Here is a 21,364-nt window from a genome sequence, read left to right on the forward strand (position 1 = left end):
CTTACACCAAATATCGAAATATATTCTATTGCAGCCTTCACAATTAAAATATTGTAGAAAGTAAATATAAGGAAAAATACTGGCACAAATACAATCACAATGACACAATTATTTTTGGACAATCGTCCCCAGAAAAAACCAATGTGGGAAAACCGATGCAGTAGATGAGGGTTTCTTTATTATTCTTTGGCAAATTCTCATGTACAAATTACAACCAGCGAAATAGGAGTGAGAAATTTTACAGACACTTCCTGACAAATTTTTGATCCAGGTGAAGTACTCCTCTTCCCTGGAATCCTTCTATGTCAAACTTCTCACGCTGGCCCAGCGTCTAGCTGTCCACACAGGCTCTGTGTCAATCAACCTCTGCGTTGCCTCTTTCTGTGTCACCTTGTTCCTGCTCTGCGTCTTGCTACCTTGCACTCTCAAAAGATGTTGAGGCCCTTTCTTCCATTCTTACCTACAACTCTCCCTCTTATTCGATTTTCTCTTGCAAAACTTCAACCGATAAGAAAATCGATCTTACTCGGGTAACTAAGTATCTACCTCTGGTGTGTTCAACAAGTGCCCATCAAGCCTCCTCTTATAATCCTTTCGTTGATCAATCAACGGCCCAGATTAGATTCTAATCAATGGCTAGGATCATATTAACTTGATCTTCGCCTTCTTCTAGAAGTTTCACCCACAGTTTAGATTAATACCCATTAATTTTTTAATTTCCTAAGTTTAGACTTAGGATCCCATTAAAAATAATTATTTATTTTAATAAAACTATCTCCGGGTGGAATTTCCCAAAACGATTTTGGGTATTGGAGAATGCATGTGTCTAAGCCTCCCTGCAAATTTTGAGACTTAAAGCATATCTGATGCTACCAGAAATCAACACTCCCTCTTAGCGAGGAATGTGCTCTGGCAATGCAACGTGCTGAAGCATCACTTTGTTCTGTAACATCTCCCTCAGCGCTGTTGATGTTTGTCATGTTGTCCACCAACCTCTACGCAAATGCTGCATTTGTAGTGCTGCTGACTTTGCCATTGTCAACACTGCATCCATACTGCAACTCCCTCTGAATTTTTGCATTTGTGTTGTTGTTGGCACTACCACTGCCAACTGTCCCTGCACTGCAAACTACTGCTGCTACTAAAACGGATTTTCTACCATACCCATTTGCTCTCTAAACTAAGTGAACTTAGCTCCTTTGAGAGCCTTTGCAAGTATATCGGCTACCTACTCTCCTGTGGGGACAAACTGTAGTTGTACTGCCCCACACTGAACACAGTCTTTGATAAAGTGACAACGGATATCTATGTGTTTCGACCGATCATGAAACACTGGATTCTCAGAGCGTTTGATACAACTCTAATTATCACAGTAAATCCTGGTCGCCTCCATCCTTTTTTCTGAACAATCTCACAAGCAATTTTCTGAGCCATATAGCTTCGCACATAGCTGTGCTGGCTGCCATATATTTTTCTTCTGTTGAGCTCAAAGCTACCGATTTCTACTTCCTGCTGCACCAAGATATCATCCCTAATCCAACACTGAAGCAGTACCTGGAGGTAATTTTTCGGTCTACTGAATGTGCCTAGTTGTTGCCCAATGCACCCTTTTTGGTTCTACCATGAACTGACTAAGAGTGTTGACAGCAAAGCAAATGTTTGGCCTAGTTTTGACCAGATACATGAGCGACCCAATGAGTTGCCTGTACAAGGTAGGGTCTACTTCCTTGTCTCCTGATGCATCTATTTTCTTCTAGTTGGTAATCATGGGAGTAGCCATGGGTCGACAATCCTACATTCTGAATCTCTTCAGAATTTCTGTAGCATATCTTCCTTGTCCAAGAAAGATCTCCCCATTCTTCTACCAAACCTCCAACCCTAGAAAATAATGCATCAACCCCATGTCCTTCATGTCGAATTCAGCTTCAAGATTCTTCTTCCAATCTTGTATGAGCCTGGATGACCCAGTTAGGAACAGGTCATCTACATATAATACCAAAATAAGTGGCTCATTCTATACCATCAAATAGTAGAGATTGGGATCAACATCACTCTTGACAAATCCCAACTGCTGCAAGTAACTATCAATTTGACCATACCATGCTCTAGGTGCCTGCTTGAGCCCATACGGGGCTTTCTTTAATCTGCAAGCATGAGTTTTGAAGCCTTCAGGTTGTTCTATATACACCTCTTCTATCACCCTATTCAAGAATGTTGTCTTGACATCCATCTGGTGAATATCCCATCCCATTTGAGTTGTTAGTGATATAACGGATTTGATAGAGGTGTATCGAGCAATTGGGGCGAAGGTCTCTTCATAGTATATTCCTTCTTTCTGAGCATACTCCTTTGCTACAAACCTTGCCTTGTACTTCTCTATACTGCCATCTGCAACATACTTGATCTTGTAGATCCATCATGATCCTATAACCGATCTATCTTCTAGTCCAAGTACTACTTCGCGGACATCATTTATCATGATAGAGTTGTGTTCTTCTACCATGGCATCCACCCATGCTTGGTGTTGAACAACTTCCTGAAAGCTAGAGGGTTCTTCAACCTGAGCTACCAATGCCTGGTATCTATCAGGTTGTTTACGCTGCATTTTCTTGGTTCTAGGAGCTCCAACAAACTCCTCTGCGTCCCTCAGTGTCTGTCGTACTTCTGTGTTGGTTCTACCACTGGTGATGGGAGGCTCAACCAACTCCTCCTGATCCTGTCGTTCTATCTACTGAGAACTATCTACATTTCCTCCTTCTGAGGAGATACTGGTACTGGTCACTGTACTCGATCCAGGTGTCTGTCCTCCTGCCTATCCTTCTTGCTACCCTTGCTACTCTTGGACTAATGGAATATCTCCTGACTAATCTTCTGTAGGCATCTCATGCGATTTCCTGAAAGTTTTGTCCTCCATGAACTTTGCATCCTGTCTCACTACAATCTTCCTGCTACTAGGAATGTAGATTTTGTATGCCTTTGAAGTCTCATTATATCCTACGAGATACCCCTTTTCTGCAGTTTGATCCAGTTTACTGAGCTTCTCGTATGGAATGTGACAATAAGCCACACTTCTGAATATCCTAAGATCACTGACTTTCGGCTTCTTCCCTGTGAAGACCCCTTTGGGCATTTTTATTCCCCAATGCTCTATGAGGAGTTCTGTTTTGGATATACACTGTTGTGTTGCAAGCTTCTGCCCATAGATACCTAGGTAGATCCTGATCATACAACATAGCTTTGGCTGCCCCAACAATAGTTCTATTTTTTCGTTCTGCTCCAGATTATATGGAGTTGTCCACTCGCTTTTGATGCCCTCCTTTGCAGAAATCTATGAAGTCTTTGTCCGTATATTCTCCACCATTATCTGAACGCAATACTTTTATCTTTTTCCCTGTCATATTTTCAACAAGAGCTTTAAACTCTCGGAAATGATCAAAGACCTCATCCTTGGTCTTTAAGAAATAGATCCAGGTTTTTCTGGAGTGAACGTCGATAAAGGTGACATAGTATTCGCCACCAGTAAGAGCTCTTGTGGACAAAGGATCATAGAGATCTGAGTGTATCAATCCTAATATACACTCTGCTCCATTGTTACTTCTGGAAAAAGTTGCTTTAGCGTACTTCTCTAGTACACATCCTCTGCATAAGTCATCATGTTCACTACTAAGGACTGGTACTCCTATAACAGTCTCTCTGAGCATCCTCGGTGCTCCATGGTGTAAATGCCCCATTCACCTGTGCCATAATTCATTTCGCTCCTTCTCACCATTATAGTTGTTGCCTATCAATGCCATTTGTGACTCAAGCTGCAATCTATACAACGTGTTGCTTCGAATCCCAATTTTCCTTTTCTTCTTCCAGCTTGGATGCTTGATATATACTTTCTTTCCCATGAAGTATACATCGTATCCCTTGTCATGTAACTGGGACACTGAAATCAAGTTCATTCCTAATTCTGGGACATGCAGAGCATTGGTGGCTCGAATGTTGGTTCCTACTTCCGTCTGAAATGTTATGGTGCCTCTCCCTACTAGAGTACATTTCGTTCTGTTTCCCATAGTGATTTGGAAGTCCATTTGTTCTTCTTGATAGTTAGAGAAATGTTCTCGTACTCCAATCATATGAGCTGAAGCCCCGCTATCAATGTACCAAACATTTGCTGACGCTGAATTTGCTAGGCATGCGAATTCTTCATCTAATCCGGTAGATAACTCTGAGACACTTTAAATATCCATATTGTGCCAATTTCCAATGCTAACATGTCCCAGCAACTGCTGCAGGAAAAATTGCGTCCCACTTGAGACAACCCCTTTTGCTGAATCTTTTGTTGCATTGTTCCTTCTACCACTGACAAATTGTGATCGGAAATACTTACCTCTCTATCTACTCACTCAAAGAGAGTTTTCCCATGAAATCTAATCCTCTTGGCTTTGAGCTGCGCAAGCCCCTTGGAGATTCGAATTACTGTCCCTGCAAAAATTTCGAATTCCTTTCTTCCTTCAACGCTGGGTCTTTCGGCTTCTGCTTTCCCTTAGCTCTGATACCATGTGAAAATTTCTAAATAGAAATCCTACTGTAGTGATTAATATTATTTTTTCTACTTATTATCTCATAAATAAGTTATTCACAGTGTTCTTACAGCAAATATCGAAATATATTCTACTGCAGCCTTCACAATTAAAATATTGCAGAAAGTAAATGTAAGGAAAAATACTGGCACAAATACAATCACAATGACATAGTTATTTTTGGACAATCGTCCCAGGAAAAACCCAATGTGGGAAAATCGGTGCAACAAATGAGGGTTTCTTTATTATTCTTCAGCAAATTCTCATGTACAAATTACAACCAGCAAAACAAGAGTGAGAAATTTTACAGACGCTTCCTAACAAATTTCTGATCCAGGTGAAGTACTCCTCTTCCCCGGAATCCTTCTGCGTCCCTCTACATCAAACTTCTCACACTAGCCCAGCGTCTAGCTACCACGTAGGCTCTGCGTCAATCAGCCTCTGCGTTGCCTCTTTCTGTGTCACCCTGTTCCTGCTCTGCGTCTTGTTGCCTTGCACTCACGAAAGATGTTGATGCCCTCTCTTCCTTTCTCACCTGCAACTCTCCCTCTGATTCAATTCTCTCTTGCCGAACTTCGATTAGTGACAAAATCAATCTTACTCGGGTAACTGAGTATCTGCCTCTGGTGTGTTCTCCAAGTGCCCATCAAGCCTCTTCTTATAATCCTCTCATTGATCAATCAACAACCCAGATTAGATTCTAATCAATGGCTAGGATCATATTGACTTGATCTCCACCTTCTTCTAGAAGTTTCACCCACAGTTTAGATTAATACCCATTAATTATTATAATTTCTTTAGTTTAGACTTAGGGTCCCATTAAAAATAATTCCTTATTTTACTAAAATTATCTCCAAGTGGAATTTTCCAAAACGATTTCTGGATATTAGAGAATGCATGTGTCTAAGCCTCCCTGCAAATTTTGAGACTTAGAGCACATCCGATGCTACCAAAAATCAACACAGTGAGGATGATGCAGAGCCAGGAAGGGCTCACGCAGAGCAGCGCAGTGCTTTCCAAGTAGAAGTCCGAGATTTTGTTGGGGGTTTGACGTTCCGAGTCGGGAGGGCTGAAGTCGAAGCTCCTAAGAGCAAATTGATCCAGCAAAGAGGTAACGCAGTGCCTCAAAGGCAGTGACACAGGCCCATGCAATGACTGCGTAGAGGCAGCGTAGAGGTAGACGAGGACACGTTAGTTCAGCGGTCGAATCAGTCGGGACTTGCAGTGTAGAGTGAGGTAATCTCACTAATTTCTTTTGTCGAGTGATATTCTCTGTACTGGATTGCCAGCAAGGCATCCAAAGTTTGTATTCAGAAATAAATTCTGCTTAATAAAAAAAACCCTCAGATCTGTTGTACTGGTTTTCCCACATTGGGTTTTTCCGGATACATTTGTCCAAAAATAACGGTGTCATTGTGTTGTATTTTCTTTCTTACTTAGTTTCTTGTTTCTGTATTATATTAAATTAAGTGAAGGTTGCAGTGTATGTATTTGACATTTGTCGTAGGAAACTGCAAGTAATTTGTTTAAAGGAAATCTCTCAAATAGGAGAAATATCATCAGTTGTTGTAGTAGGGATACCAGTTTAGGAATTTTCACATGGTATCAGAGCAGTGCAGGTGAGACAAGAAGAGCAATGTCAGAGAACCCAGTGCTGAGCAAAGAAGAAGGTCGAATCGCTGCAAGAGGCAGCAGTTCGAATCCCTAGAGTGATTGTGTAATCCAGGCTAGGAAGGCTGAAGTTTTCGAGGAAAGTCTCTCTCTGAGTGAGTCGACAAAGAGGAAAGACTTCCAAATCGAAATCTTGCCAAGCCAGAGGGAGCAGCACAGAGCCTCAGTGTGAGGAAAGAGCTGGTGTGACGCAATTTTTAGCAGGCTAATTGTTGCGCTGAAAGACGTCAGAAAAGAGAGGAGAAGCACAATGAGGGAATTTTTCCTCAGTAGACTTCCCGCCAAGAAGTCTGTTTTCTTATTGCCTGAGCAGCAACAGTAAGAGACAGAGAGGAGCAGTTCGACATTTTCGTGGCAGAGATGGCAACCAATGGGTTGAGAGATCAGGACAGGTTGGATGGGGCATCCAACTATGTGATCTAGAAGGCAAGGATGTCGTGCCTTCTAGATGAGCATTTTCTCAAGGCCTATGTCGACAGCGTGGTCGCTGAGCCCGCGGATCCAGATCCGCTGAAGAAGTACAAGGGAGAAATGGCGAAGGCCAAGAGGATGATACTTGATGGAGTAAAGAATCACGTGGTATGTCACATGTTGTACCAAGGATCTTCGGAGCAGCAGAAGATGTACTTAGAGCAGAAATTGAGATCTGCATAGATGCAAAAGGGGGAGCACATTGATTTGTTCCTCACGAAGCTTCAGGAGACTCGGGATGAGTTAGCAGCTATGGGGTCTACACTTCAAGGTTCTGAGATCGTGAGACTAGCCCTAAACTCAGTCTCAGGTCCAGAGCATCTTGGGCAGGGCAGCTTTGCCAGACTGGGATAGTATGTGGGCAACTCTCAAGCAAGAAGAGCTAAGGAGAGATCTAGTAAAGTGTAAGCTTGATGGAAGCAGCAGCAGTGGGTCGAAGCCCAAGGAGGAGGAAGAGAATGCAACCCTTGCATCCAAGTGGCAACAGGAGCAGCGGAGGCGAAAGAAGGACATCTTGAAGATCAAATGCATCAGGTGTGGTAAAATGGGTCACTACGCAACACAGTGTCCTCTCAGAAGAAGGACAAAGATGAGAAGCACGATCTGAAGGTTGCACCCGCGAAGATCGAGGAGGAGGAGGTTGCCATGACAGCCAAGATACCTCTAAGAGGGAGGTGGATTGATTTAGAGTTGTAGTTCGAAAGAACTACAGATGGGCAGGATCCTTGAGGAGCCCACCTCTTGGATCGATTCCTTGCTACATGAGCCCAGATTAGAAGTAGCAAGATGGACCAATGTCAGTTGATGTAGAGAAGCGTCGGAGTGATAGTTGCAGTGGCTAAGAGCGCCAGACACTGAGCAGCACAAAGCAGAGTTGGTAGCAGTGCAGTTGGCACAGAGTAGAGGTTAGCAGCAGCACAGAGGCTTCAGAGGGTTAGCGTAGAGACTAGCAGCAGTCAGACTCCAGCAGCAAGATACATCATACTGAACACTAGTTCAGTAATTTAGGATGCTCTTCCGTTGTTGATGCAGTAGCAACAGCAATTGGAAAAGGTTGCAGTGCAGATGCAGCTGGCAGTGGCAGTGCCAGCAACAGCACAGATGCAGAATTGAGAGGGAGTTGCAGTACGGATGCAGTTTTGACAGTGGCAGGGTTAGCAGCAGTACAGATGTACCATTTGCGCAGTAGTTGGTGGACAACATGTCAAACATCAATAGCACAAAGGACAATGTTATGAAGTCAGGGTGATGCTTTAGTGGGAAGCATGCTAGAGCACATTCCTCGCTAAAAGGGAGTGTTGATTTCTGGTAGCATCGGATGTGCTCTAAGTCTCAAATTTTGCAGGGGGGCTTGGGCACATTCCACCCGAAGACAATTTTATTAAAATAACGAATTATTTTTAATGGGTCCCTAAGTCTAAACTTAGGAAATTAAAATAATTAATGGGTATTAATCTAACTGTGGGTGTAACTTCTAGAAGAAGGCAGGGATCAAGCAAAAATGATCTTAGCCATTGAAGGTTCCGAGATCGTGAGACTAGCCCTAAACTCAGTCTCAGAAGAGTGGCAAGTCTTCGTCCAGAGCATCTTGGGCAGGGCAGCTTTGCCAGACTGGGATAGTATGTGGGCAGCTCTCAAGCAGGAAGAGCTGAGGAGAGATCTAGTCAAGTGTAAGCTTGACGGAAGCAGCAACAATGGGTCGAAGCCCAAAGAGGAGGAAGAGAATGCAGCCCTTGCATCCAAGGGGCAGCAAGAGCAGCAGAGGTGGAAGGACATCTCGAAGATCAAATGCTTCAGGTGTGGTGAAATGGGTCACTATGCGACACAGTGTCCTCTCGGAAGGACAAAGATGAGAAGCACGATCTAAAGGTTGCACCTGCAAAGATCGAGGAGGAGTTTGCCATGAGAGTCGTAGTTCGAAAGAGCTACAAATGGGCAGGTTCCTTGAGGAGCCCACCTCTTGGATCGATTCCTTGCTACAGGAGCCCAGATTAGAAGTAGCAGGATGGACCCGTGTCAGTTGGTGCAGAGGAGTGCCGGAGTGACAGTTGCAGTGGCTAAGAGAGCCAGAGACTGAGCAGCACAGAGCAGAGTTGGTAGCAGTGCAGTTGGCACAGAGCAGAGGTTAGCACCGGTGCAGAGACTTCAAAGGGTCAGCATAGAGACTAGCAACAGTCAAACTCCAATAGCAAGATAAATCATACAGAACACTAGTTCAGTAATTTAGGATGCTTTTCTGTTGTTGATGCAATAGCAGCAGTAGTTGGAAAAGGTTGCAGTGCAGATGCAGCTAGCAGTGGCAGTGCCAGCAACAGCACGAATGCAGAATTGAGAGGGAGTTGTAGTACGGATGCAGTTTTGACAATGGCAGGGTCAGCAGCAGTACAGATACAGCATTTGCGCAATAGTTGGCGGACAGCATGTCAGACATCAGCAGCATAGAGGACGATGTTATGAAGTCAGGGTGATGCTTTAGTGGGAAGCATTACTAGAGCACATTCCTCGCTAAGAGGGAGTGTTGATTTCTGGTAGCATCGAATGTGCTCTAAGTCTCAAATTTTACAGGGAGGCTTGGGCACATGTATTCCAAACAAACCAGAAAGCATTTTGGGAAATTCCACCCGAAGACAGTTTTATTAAAATAATTAATTCTTTTTAATGGGTCCCTAAGTCCAAACTTAGGAAATTAAAATAATTAATGGGTATTAATCTAACTGTGGGTGTAACTTGTAGAAGAAGACAAGGATCAAGAAGAAATGATCTTAGCCATTAATTAGCTTCTAATCTGGGTCGTTGAATGTCAATAAGAAGATTATTTAAGGAGGCTTGAGGGTCATTTGGAAAACACACCGAGAGTTGATCAGTCAGATCTAATTGTTGAGCTAGACAGCAGCACAGTGATTTCGTGGTGATCACGCAGAGGGGCAGAGATAGTTTTGGGTGGAGAATCTTCCTCGGAGCCAAGAATATGCAACAGAGAGGCAGAGAAAGACGCAAAAGAGGCAGCGCAGTGCCCAATGAGGGTGACACAGAGCCAGGAAGGGCTCACGCAGAGCAGCGCACTAATTTCCAAGCAAAAGTCTAAGATTTTGCTGGGGGTTTGACGTTCTAAGCCAGGAGGGCTGAAGTCGAAGATCCTTAGAGCAAATCGATCCAGCAGAGAGGTGACGCAATGCCTCAAAGGTAGTGATGTAGGCCCACGCAGTGATTGTGTAGGGGCAGCGCAAAGCTAGCCGGGGACGCGTTGGTTTGGCTACCGGATCGACCGGGACTTACAGTGTAGAGTGAGGTAATCTCACTAATTTCTTCTGTCAAGTGATATTCTATGTACTGGATTGCCAGCAAGGCATCCAGAGTTTGTATTCAAAAATAACTCCTGCTTAATAATAAAAACCCTCAAATCTGTTGCACCGGTTTTCCCACATTGGGTTTTTCCGAGGACATTTGTCCAAAAATAACGGTGTCATTGTGTTGTATTTTCTTTCTTGCTCAGTTTCTTGTTTTCATAATTTGTTTAAAGGAATCTAACAAATAGGAGAAATAGCATCAGTTGTTGCAGTAGGGATTCCGGTTTAGGAATTTTCACATGGTATTAGAGCAGTGCAGGTGAGACAAGAAGAGCAGTGTCAGAGAACCCAGCGCTGAGCAAAGAAGAAGGTCGAATAGCTGCAAGAGGCAGTAGTTCGAATCCCCAGTGGGATTGCGCAGTATAGGCCAAGAACATTGTTTTTTTCGAGGAAAGTCTCTCTCTGAGTGAGTCGACAAAGAGGAAAGACTTACAGATCGTAATCTTGCCAAGCCAAAGGGAGCAGCGCAGAGCCTCAGCGTGAGAAAAGAGCTAGTGGGACGCAATTTTCAGCAGGCAGATTGTTGGGCTGAAAGACGTCAGAAAAGAGAGGAGAAGCACAGTCAGGGAATTTTTCCTCAGTAGACTTCTCACCAAGAAGTTCGTTTTCTTATTGCCTGAGCAGTAGCAGTAAGAGACAGAGAGGAGTAGTTTGACATTTTCGCGACAGAGATGGCAGCCAGTGGGCTGAGAGATCAAGACAGGTTGGATGGGGCATCCAACTATGTGATTTGGAAGGCAAGCATGTCATGCCTTCTAGATGAGCATTTTCTCAGGGCCTATGTCGACAGCATGGTGGGTGAACCCGTGGATCCAAATCTGCTGAAGAAGTACAAGGGAGAAATGGCGAAGGCTAAGAGGATGATACTTGATGGAGTAAAGGATCATGTGGTATGTCACATCGCTAGCAGAGGGACTGCTAAGGAGATGTGGGATGTCTTGGCAACGTTGTACCAAGGATCTTACAAGCAACAGAAGATATACTTATAGAAGAAATTGAGACCTGCACAGATGCCGAAGGGGGAGTGCATTGATCCATTCCTCACAAAGCTTCAGGAGACTCGGGACGAGTTAGCAGCTGTGGGGTCTACACCTCAAGGTTCCGAGATGGTGAGACTAGCCCTAAACTCAGTCTCAGAAGAGTGGCAAGTCTTTGTCCAGAGCATCCTGAGCAGGGCAGCTTTGCCGGACTGGGATAGTATGTGGGCAGCTCTCAAGCCGAAAGAGCTGAGAGATCTAGTCAAGTGTAAGCTTGACGGAAGCAACAATAGTGGGTCGAAGCCCGAGGAGGAAGAGAATTCAGCCCTTGCATCCAAGGGGCATCAGGAGCAGCGGAGGAGGAAGAAGGACATCTCGAAGATCAAATGCTTCAGGTGTGGTGAAATGGGTCACTACGCAACACAGTGTCCTCTCGAAAGAAGGGCAAAGATGAGAAGCATGATGTGAAGGTTGCACCCGCGAAGATTGAGGAGGAGGAGTTTGCCATGATAATCTTGGAGGTGGGCTGATTTAGAGTTGTAGTTCGAAAGAGCTACAAATGGGCAGGATCCTTGAGGAGCCCACCTCTCAGATCGATTCCTTGCTACAGGATGGACCAGTGTTAGTTGGTGTAGAGGAATGTTGGAGTGACAGTTGCAGTGGCTAAGAGCGCCAGAGACTAAGCAGCACAAAGCAGAGTTGGTAGAAATGCAGTTGGCACAGAGCAAAGGTTAGCAGCAATGTAGAGGCTTCGGAGGGTCAACGTAGAGACTAGCAGCAGTCAGACTCCAGCAGCGAGATACATCATACTGAACACCAGTTCAGTAATATAAGATGCTTTTCCGTTGTTGATGCAGTAGCAGCAGTAGTTGGACAAGGTTGCAGTGCAGATGCAGTTGGCAGTGCCAGTGCCAACAGCAACACGGATGCAGAATTGAGAGGGAGTTGCAGTACGGATGCAGTTTTGACAGTGGCCGAGTCAGCAGCAGCACAGATGCAGCATTTGCGCAGTAGTTGGCGGACATCATGTCAGACATCAGCAACACAAAGGACGACGTTATGAAGTCAGGGTGATGCTTCAGTGGGAAGCATTGCTAGAGCACATTCCTCGCTAAGAGGGAGCGTTTATTTCTGGTAGCATCGGATGTGCTCTAAGTCTCAAATTTTGCAGGGAGGCTTGGGCACATGTATTCCAAAGAACCTAGAAAGCGTTTTGGGAAATTCCAACCGAAGGCAATTTTATTAAAATAATTAATTATTTTTAATGGGTCCCTAAGTCTAAACTTAGAAAATTAAAATAATTAATGGGTATTAATCTAACTGTGGGTGCAACTTCTAGAAGGATCAAGCAAAAATGATCTTAGCCATTGATTAACTTCTAATCTGGGTCGTTGAATGTCAACAAGAAGATTATTTAAGGAGGCTTGAGGCTCATTTGGAAAACACACCGAGAGTTGATCAGTCAGATCAAATTGCTGAGCCAAAGAGCAGCGCAGTGATTTCGTGGTGATCACGTAGAGAGGGGCAGAGATAGTTTTGGCTGGAGAATCTTCCTCGGAGCCAAGAATACACGGCAGAGAGGCAGAGAAAGATGCAGAAGAGGCAGTGCAGTGCCCAATGAGGGTAACGCAAAGCAGCGCAATGCTTTCCAAGCAGAAGTCTGAGATTTTGCTGGGGGTTTGACATTCTGAGATGGGAGGGCTCAAGTCGAAGCTCCTAAGAGCAAATCAATCCAGCAGAGAGGTGACACAATGCCTCAAAGACAGCGATGTAGGCCCACGCAGTGACTGTGTAGGGGCAGCGCAGAGGTAGTTGTGGACTCGTTGTTTCAGATACCGGATCGGCCGAGACTTACAGTGTAGAGTGAGGTAATCTCACTAATTTCTTCTATCAAGTGATATTCTCTGTATTGGATTGTCAACAAGGCATCCAGAGTTTGTATTCAAAAATAACTTCTGCTTAATAATGAAAACCCTTAGATCTACTGCACCGGTTTTCCCACATTGGGATTTTCTGAAGACATTTGTCCAAAAATAACGGTGTCATTGTGTTGTATTTTCTTTCTTGCTCATTTTCTTATTTCTGCATTATATTAAATTAAGTGAAGGTTGCAGTGTGTGTATTTCAATATTTGTCGTAGGAAACTGCAAGTAATTTGTTTAAAGGAATCTAACAAATAGGAGACATATCATCAACTGCTGCAGTAGGGATTCCGGTTTAGGAATTTTCACACACATGAGGATCAAAAATCCTATGTTTTATAGGCCTCAAATGCTAGATTCTAGTTAACAAAGATGGATTCCCCAATTCAACATCCAATGACAGCCTTCTCTCCCATCCCTTCGAAAAAAGCCATGGCAACAATCTCTTACCAAAGAGCAATTCAACGATTAGATATCCTCACATAACTCTTCCATCCTATGCTTTGATGGGACTTCAAAGGAAAACCCAAGGGTGGCAGTTGCAGGGAGGGGGAGTGGTGGGGTGTGCTCTATGGCTCCAAAGATCAAATGGAATTAACTTATCCCTGGGGTCTAGGCAAAGTATCCAATAACCAAGTGGAAATGTATGCCCTCCTACAAGGAGTTAACCTAGCTAAGAAATATTACAGACTTATTATCATGGGCAACTCCAACAATACAATTCAACATCTCAATCTTGTAACCGCTCCTTCACATCACAAATTAAGTTCCATTTTTAAGAGAATTGTGCCAAGCCTATCCTCCATTCCAAAAACTCAACCAAGCATGTACCAAGGGAACTAAACTTATTAGCAGATTCATCGACCAACCAAGTTGTCTCACTCAATTCAGGTTCAATGAAGCCTAATGGAATTGTTACCAAAAAATCTAGCAGACCTTGGAGAGGGAAACCCTACAAGACAAGAGCTAGACAAAGCGTTAACAATGGGCTAGAGGCCCAATGTCACCTCAGCCAAAACCCCTGCTCTTTACGGACTTTCACTAATGGAAAGAGTCCCAAGAGGAAGGAGATCACTTAAAATAGATATACTAAGTATAAGGCACAAAGTGATCAAGCTAGAGCTCATTAAAGAGAGAGGCTCAATAATGGTTCAAGGCTTCAAGGAAGCAAATCGCTCTTAAAGAAAAGCCCTAGAAAACAAGTTACAACACCTAGGGTTTTTAAGCTTCTGATGGCAATAGATATTCACTAGGTCAAGACCAAAGAGAAAGGGTTTCTTGCAATGATAATCAGCTATGCCAAAGCTCATGAAACCCTCAAAAAAGTCCTCAAGTTGAGGGAGAAGACTAGGGTTTATCTCTTAGGGAAACACCTAGGGCAAGAGATTTTATGGATGAAATTTGAGTGGATTCCCCCCAAAATGATAGGTCATGTAGCCAAGACCTACCTTTTGATGCTTACGCTCTCAAACCATCAAAAAGCCTCCTCCCTAAAATTTCACTCCAAGCCCTAGTTTTTCTCTTTAGCCTTAAAAGGACCGAATTTAAGAGAGAGGAATTTATGGAGAAAATTTTGAGATGATCACCAAAGGCTTGGACTAGTGCGTTGTCCTTTGAGCGTATGGAGTCAAGGATGCTTTAGATAAGCCTAATTTGTTGCTAAGGAGGCCGAAATTTGATGCCCTAGGTATCAAAATTCCAGCATTTACCCACTCAATGATAAATGGAGTTTGATGGAGTTATAAGAATTCCTCCACTAGGAACATTTATTACATGTTATACAATGAGTAACATATACAATTCTCAACTAGATAGCTTTCAAAATTAATTTTCAACAAATTAGGGCACAAACAAGCATAATCTAGAAGCAACAATTCCATACATTAGACAAATTCAAAATGATAATCTTCAACAATAGGCACTTACAAGATAACATGTAGTATATCCATCCATTCACCAAAGAAATAGCTCCAAAGACAATCCAAAATAGCTTCCAAACATCAAAATGCATTCCAAGAATCTCCAATAACCACAAAAAAGCAAATGTGAGTTCCTTCAAGAGGTCTAAATTCTCCAAGTGATGATGATGAGAGATTAGAATGATCTCTCTCCAATTTATACATGTCTAATGAACTCTAATTTAGCCTAAAAGCACCTTCTAGTTGTAAAATGATGGAAAAAACTAAGCCAGCCTCATAGCCAATGTAAAACATAAGAAATAAGCCACAAATGAGGTTGAAATGTTGACGTTATGCATGCGTAGGCCCTTCTAGGGCAAGCGTTGAGCTCTTCCAGTGCCAAGTCGAGTGTAGACTCTAGAGGGCTCCAAAAATCCATATCTAGGGGTTGACCCCTCAATCTCCATGCAAATCATCCTGTGGACCCCAGTTTTGTGTTTGGGGCACAAAATTGGTCTCATGGGTCTCTTGGTGATAGAATAAACTGGTTTTGGTCCAACATTGAGGGCTCACAGGATGGTGCTAGCCCTCTCATGCCTCCAGGGGTGAGACTAACCTCATTTGGGCCTCAGATCAACTATCAAACTGTGTATACACCATTATGCCAGTTGGAGGCATGCTAGTCCAAGTGCATCATCTCATGAATAATGTGGGGCAAAGCGCAGACTGTTGGGGTGCTATAGGTGCCCATGGAATGGAGTGATGCTCTACAAGTGATAAGAATCCCATGGCTCTCGAGTCTCAACACTTCACTTGTAGAGCATCATAATGCTCATCTAGTGGACCTAGGTCCCAATTAAGTTACCTAGACCATGATGAAAACCACCTGCCAATCACACACAATGTCCAGTGTTGCATCTTCATCATTAGGTACAATTAATTATTAGTGCATCTAAGTGAACCAAGCTTGTTAATCAAGGGAAAATTGACCTTTCATACGAGGCTTTTCTTCCAAGTTTGAGGCCTTGATCACGTAATAGTGTTACCTCCCTAGGTAGGAGTGGCTACTAGATGACGCTATTAGGTGTTCCCAGACCCTAAGGGGAAAGACATGTCCCTGGTACATCCTTCAGTCAATAGGTGGCATGTGAATAATGATGGAATGAATTGGGATAAAGGGGGCTCGGAGCCATATGCCATGGTCACAGGGGTAGGAATGATGAGGAAATCCACATATTGGGTGTATAGATGTGAGAAGGAAGAATTGTGGATGCATGAGTTACCCTAGCCTTTGTTTTTCCACTCCTCTTTATTTTCTTTTTGTTTTTTCTTGATTTTTCCTTGTATTACTGCTTGAAGCTCTAGGAAATGAGAGCATGCTGTGAAAGGTATATAGCAGTTATTAGCCCCTTAAAGGTGCGGCAATTCATCGCCCATCAAAGTTTGGGACATGTATGGGTATCTTTTATGATGTAATGGGGCAATCATTGGCCCTAGGAACCAGGGTGATGGCCATTATGATAAAGGGTAGAGCTCATGCTTGCCTTTTGCCCATGTGTTTTATTTAATGTCCCATCCATCTTTTGCACTTTATGATTTTCTTTTTCTTTAGTTTCTTGCTTGTGGCCATGATATGCTTTTAACTTTCTTTTAGCTACATCAACCTCTTGAGCAACCTTTCTAGGCCTTACCCAAATATGTGGACAACGGGAGGGGTGTGTCAACGCCCTATAGACCCAATGGTCATGTGGACTCAGGGAAGGGAAATAGGGAATAGGGTTCATAATGTGCGAAGAGAAGTGATAAATATGAAATGGGAAAGCAGGACCATGCTATCAAAATCACAATTTCCCAAGTTGTGCCCTTCATAAAGCCATAGGCCAATACAGGAGAGATCTCACAGGACTAGGATTGAAGATTAACCCCCCATTTAAGGTGAGGGAACAAAATCGCAATCAAAGCCCTTCATTCTTCCAAGTCACTCAATAATCCATGCCAAAATGCCTAAATGTAAAACAAGCATAAGCACCCAATTGCATAATGAAAAACATACCTTTTGGGTCGGATTGGATTGTCCACCTTCTAACATGTGCTCTTGACAAATGGGCGAGGAAACATGCAACTAATGCAGGTGGCTGGGAGAAGATGAATAAGTGAAAAGCTCTCCTAGAGGTACCCACTTTTGGTTGGTAACAGGAACCATGCAGCTGATCCCTATTCCATCGCTCAAGACCAATGATTAATGGCAGTGCTGCCATTGTGATGGCAAGATGTTCATGCACTATTTGGAACAAGGGATAGGCATATGGTATAGAATGTTGGTTTCATGTATTTAAAATGATGGCTATGGGACAAACCTCCCCCACGAACAAAATATTCGGTTACCATTAACACCATTAGATTCGGTTACCTCCAGCTAGGTAGCTGCAAGTGGAAGATATATATTCCACTAAAGTAATCTAGGATTCACGACTGAACCCGCTGCTGTTGCATCCACAAGTGCAAGTACAAACACTGGCATTTCACCTGGTGAGACTTGAAACCAGATGGGGACTATATGAGCTACCCATTTTCACGGACCCAGAAAACCGCCATTGACAATAGTTGCTATAGTTGTTAGTTTGTTCGAAAAAAGACTTGTTTCTTGCCGTACTTCAGAATTTTTACTGATGGGTACCACCCAATTTATTGACACTAGTTTCACAATTCTACTGATGAATGTTGACTTGTTGAAGCAAATGTGTAGTCTCTTACAATATTCTACCACTAAGTATTAGTTTCTACTGCATTCCGTATTTACCATCTCCTGGTGGGTAATTTATGAATAAAGGAAACATCTAGTTCATGCACATTATTCTAAGTTTCCTTCTAGTGGGTAATCTGTAAATGAATCGAAGAGCTTTATGATTACCGTCCACAGCTGTCCCTCGGCAATGGCAAAACCTGAACCAAAAAGGAACTCAGAGACCTCCGACACAAGCCCTTTTGCATACTTGCCATAGTTTCTTAACACATGCTTAGCTGCTTCAGGATCGCTGATTACAACGAAGTTTCTGGGCCCAGCTGCTAATCTATACACAGGACCGCAGTCCTCCATCCATTTAAAAAGAGGAAGGAAGAGAGCGCCGCCCAACAAGTCTTTTACATCGTCTAGCTTTGCACTTGCCACGGGAATGCCAGAAGCATCAGGACCTAATAGCCTTACTCTCATAAAAGAAGTCAGCCAATCCGGACTCACCCATGAACGCCCAGCCCCTGCCTTATCAGGGGATCCTGAACCACCTTTCCCATCCCGTCTGCTGCATTCAATTCTTCGCAGCGTCTTGTTCCTGCTGCTGTTATTGCTGTTCCAGCTATAAGATTTTGATTTATGCTTCGGTAAAAACGAATTACAATTTGGACACTGAGGGTTTACAGTTAAATTACTGCTAAGAGAAGGAAAGAGAAAGGATAGCGTCGATGTCATGGTGGAAGGAAGAAGGGGCGGGAGGGTGGTGTATAATACAATGTATGGATTACTTAATCATGGCTGTGGTTGAACCTTACGCGTGAGAACACTCGATGGGTTCTTCTTTAGGCCTGTCCACTGGAAATAGCCCACCCATGCATATTCAGATATTCAATATACTCTGATAGAATTGGTCGGCCTGCTGAGTGTTTTATGCTGAAAGATACATTTCTTCTCAATTACAGTGTAAAATGAATGTGTAACCCATAAAATGTGTCGTCACCCGACACCTGCCGTTGTATCGAAGATAACGCAATCACCCACCACAAAATCTTAGGGACGTATTTCCAATAAAATCTTGCAGACGATCCTTCCATGTGCACGAGTATTACTTTCGAACATTATGATTAAATTTAATGGATTTTTTTTCTTTCATAAATGAAATGATATTTATTTCAACGTCCATTAATATCATTTCAACGTCCATTAATGAAATGATATTTTATTTCAATGTCTATTAGATTAAAAATAGTCTATGGGACCATCAGAGTCTGTTTTTCGCCTTTTGTAATTTAATTTTTTTCTTATTTAAATTGGTGATGAGCTGGCCCAATAGTCTATGAGACCCTTAGTTTTTGTTTTTCGCCTTTTATAATTCAATCTTTTTCTTATTCAAATTGGTGATGAGCTGGCCCAACCTTCCAACAATCCCCTCGCTGAAAAGACAATGCCAAGAAACCGATGTTAACATATTCTCATAACTTTCTCTAATGTCTTTGAACGCATCACATTCCAAAATGAAATGCTTCTCTAATTCCACTGCCCCAAACATGCAAAATGTACACACCCATTCTTCCCAAGCTTCTTTAGGCCTTTTCCACCGTCTTGTTTCACACCGAAGTTGATGCGAGTTGGTTCTTAATTGAACAATAAGAACATTTGCCCTCATCGAAGTATTGGCTCCAATGTACTCTTTTTGTTGGAGATCACACGTAGGGTTGAATTCCTCAATGTAGTACTTCTTCTTTCTACCCAACTCTTTTCCCCATACCCATTTACGAAACTTCTCCATAACAAAATTCTTTAGCTCCTTGTTATTTGTGGGACAGGCATTGAGGTAGATATTCCATTTTTGCATCCATGCATAGTTTTGTCTAATCCATGTTTTCTTTCGTTCACTCGTGCCTTCATTGAAGATAACATTAGGCCATCTATCTACTCTCATTTGCTCAATTCTTTTTAGATATCTTATGAGTCGCACCATAGCAATTACATCGATGGGAGTTGTTCCTATTTCACTCAACATTATCTCATGAAGTACCGAACTTTTTATTTTGAACTTGCTCATGATCAAGCGTTTTTGTATTTTCTCAATTTGTTTCCATTTTGAGACGGGGATGTTGCTAGCCCACAATTCACGCCCATATAGCTTCACTAGACAAACTAGGAGTCCAAAAAGCACTTAAATTGTTTTCCAATCACATAACTTTGCCTCCCTACATTTGTTTTTAAGAGCATATAATGCTTTCCACCCTCCTAAAATTCTCTTCTTTCGGCAGTCCTCCCAATTAAGTTTGTTGTTGAAATCATTCCCGAGGTACTTGTACTCATTTACTTCTTCAAGAATGTTTCCTTCAAAGAAGAACATGTGTTGGCTTTGCTTCCTTTTATTAGAGAAAATCATTTTTTGGTCTTGCTAGTATTGACTTGCATCCCCACTGCTCTACCAAAATACTCAAGTGCATATAGGTGCATCTGCAATCCATGGGCGGATTTAGAAATCAATACAAGATCATCAGAATATAAAAGAAGCTTTATCACAAACTCCCCCAACTGACCACCATCTCCACCTTGCAGATTTAGCCACTCTTCCAGTTTATCAATATATAAGCCAAAAAGAGTAGGGGATAGAGGGCAACCTTGCTTGACTCTAATGTCACTTTTAAAGCTTTTTGAAATACTCGTTGAGGTTCTAATTTTGACTTTCACCTCTTCATAAAGTCTATGGACAGCGGCTCTATAATGCAAACGAATTTCAAGTTCTTCCATTCTACGCCGCAAGTTATCTCTAGGGACTGTGTCAAATGCCTTTTTGAAGTCAACGAAGCAGCGTAATACTTCTTCTTTGTCCCCCAAAACCTTTTCAATAATGTGTCTCAACGTGATACCATGATCCACTATAGAATACTTTGGCCTAAAACCCACTTTTCATTTTTCCCTCTTTTCTTTTACTTATGCCCACTTACTAATTCTATTTTCCAACATGCTGCCAAAAAGCTTTGCAAACAAAGGATTGATCATAATAGTTCTATAATTGGAAGGATTATTAATGTCTCCACTTTTAAAAAGGGGTATTGCTAGGCTAGTTGCCCACTCTCTTGGCAATACTTGTTAAATCTTTACATGATGTGCAGTGCAAGATTGTTCATTCCCCATTTTAGATACTCTGCTTGAAGTTCAACCAAGTCCTTTGCCTTTCCTGTTTTCAGCTTCTTAATTCCAATCTCCACCTCCTGTAATGTGAAGAGCTTTGTAGTTGTGTTGATCCTCGGGGGAGGCTCAGCCTCCGATTCTTTCTCATAGAGTTGTCTTGCATATTCAAACCATTGATTGGTTGTAATATTGTTTTTGATTTGCTTCTTCCTTGGTTGAAGTTCCTTTCGTAAAAGCTTTGGGTTATTCTTGCCTAGATATATTAATTTTTCTCACCTTGTTTGCATGAACTCATATTTTTACCTTTTAAGTATCTACTTATATAACTTTACATTCATCTTCTTCTTGCATGTATTTTTCAAGGTTCTCCTTACCATTTTGCTTTCCTCATCGAACCAATCATTTACAGAAGAAAAAAAAATGATTATGATTTCCTATTTTTTGTTCTTTTGCACTTCTCAAGTGCACTTTGAATTATATTTGTTAACTCATGATTGTTGAAGCTTTGGAAACCAATTTTCTCCTTCTGAATTAACCTCTCTAGCATTGTCTTGAAGATAGTACAATTTTCTTGTGTTAGAAGGATTTTGCCCCTTGAAAGTGTTTGCCAAGAGCATTGGGTTTTCCTC

The 21,364-nt window shown here is 42.5% G+C and overlaps 1 protein-coding gene across 1 annotated transcript in view; it reads right to left on the reverse strand.

Annotated features, from left to right (window-relative positions):
* LUT1 (Cytochrome P450 superfamily protein) overlaps nucleotides 1-18,586 on the reverse strand; it is a 286,615-nt gene extending 268,029 nt beyond the window's left edge. The window contains exon 1 of the mRNA XM_089412345.1: nucleotides 17,766-18,586. Coding sequence (XP_089268471.1) covers nucleotides 17,766-18,320 — 555 coding nt within the window. The 5' untranslated portion in view covers nucleotides 18,321-18,586. The remainder of the gene's footprint in view (nucleotides 1-17,765) is intronic.
* Nucleotides 18,587-21,364: the final 2,778 nt, after the last annotated feature.

The sequence above is a fragment of the Pinus tabuliformis genome, chromosome 3_1 (assembly GCF_031772625.1).
Source record: "Pinus tabuliformis cultivar Carrire ecotype Pingquan chromosome 3_1, CPIR1, whole genome shotgun sequence".
NCBI lineage: Eukaryota > Viridiplantae > Streptophyta > Pinopsida > Pinales > Pinaceae > Pinus > Pinus tabuliformis.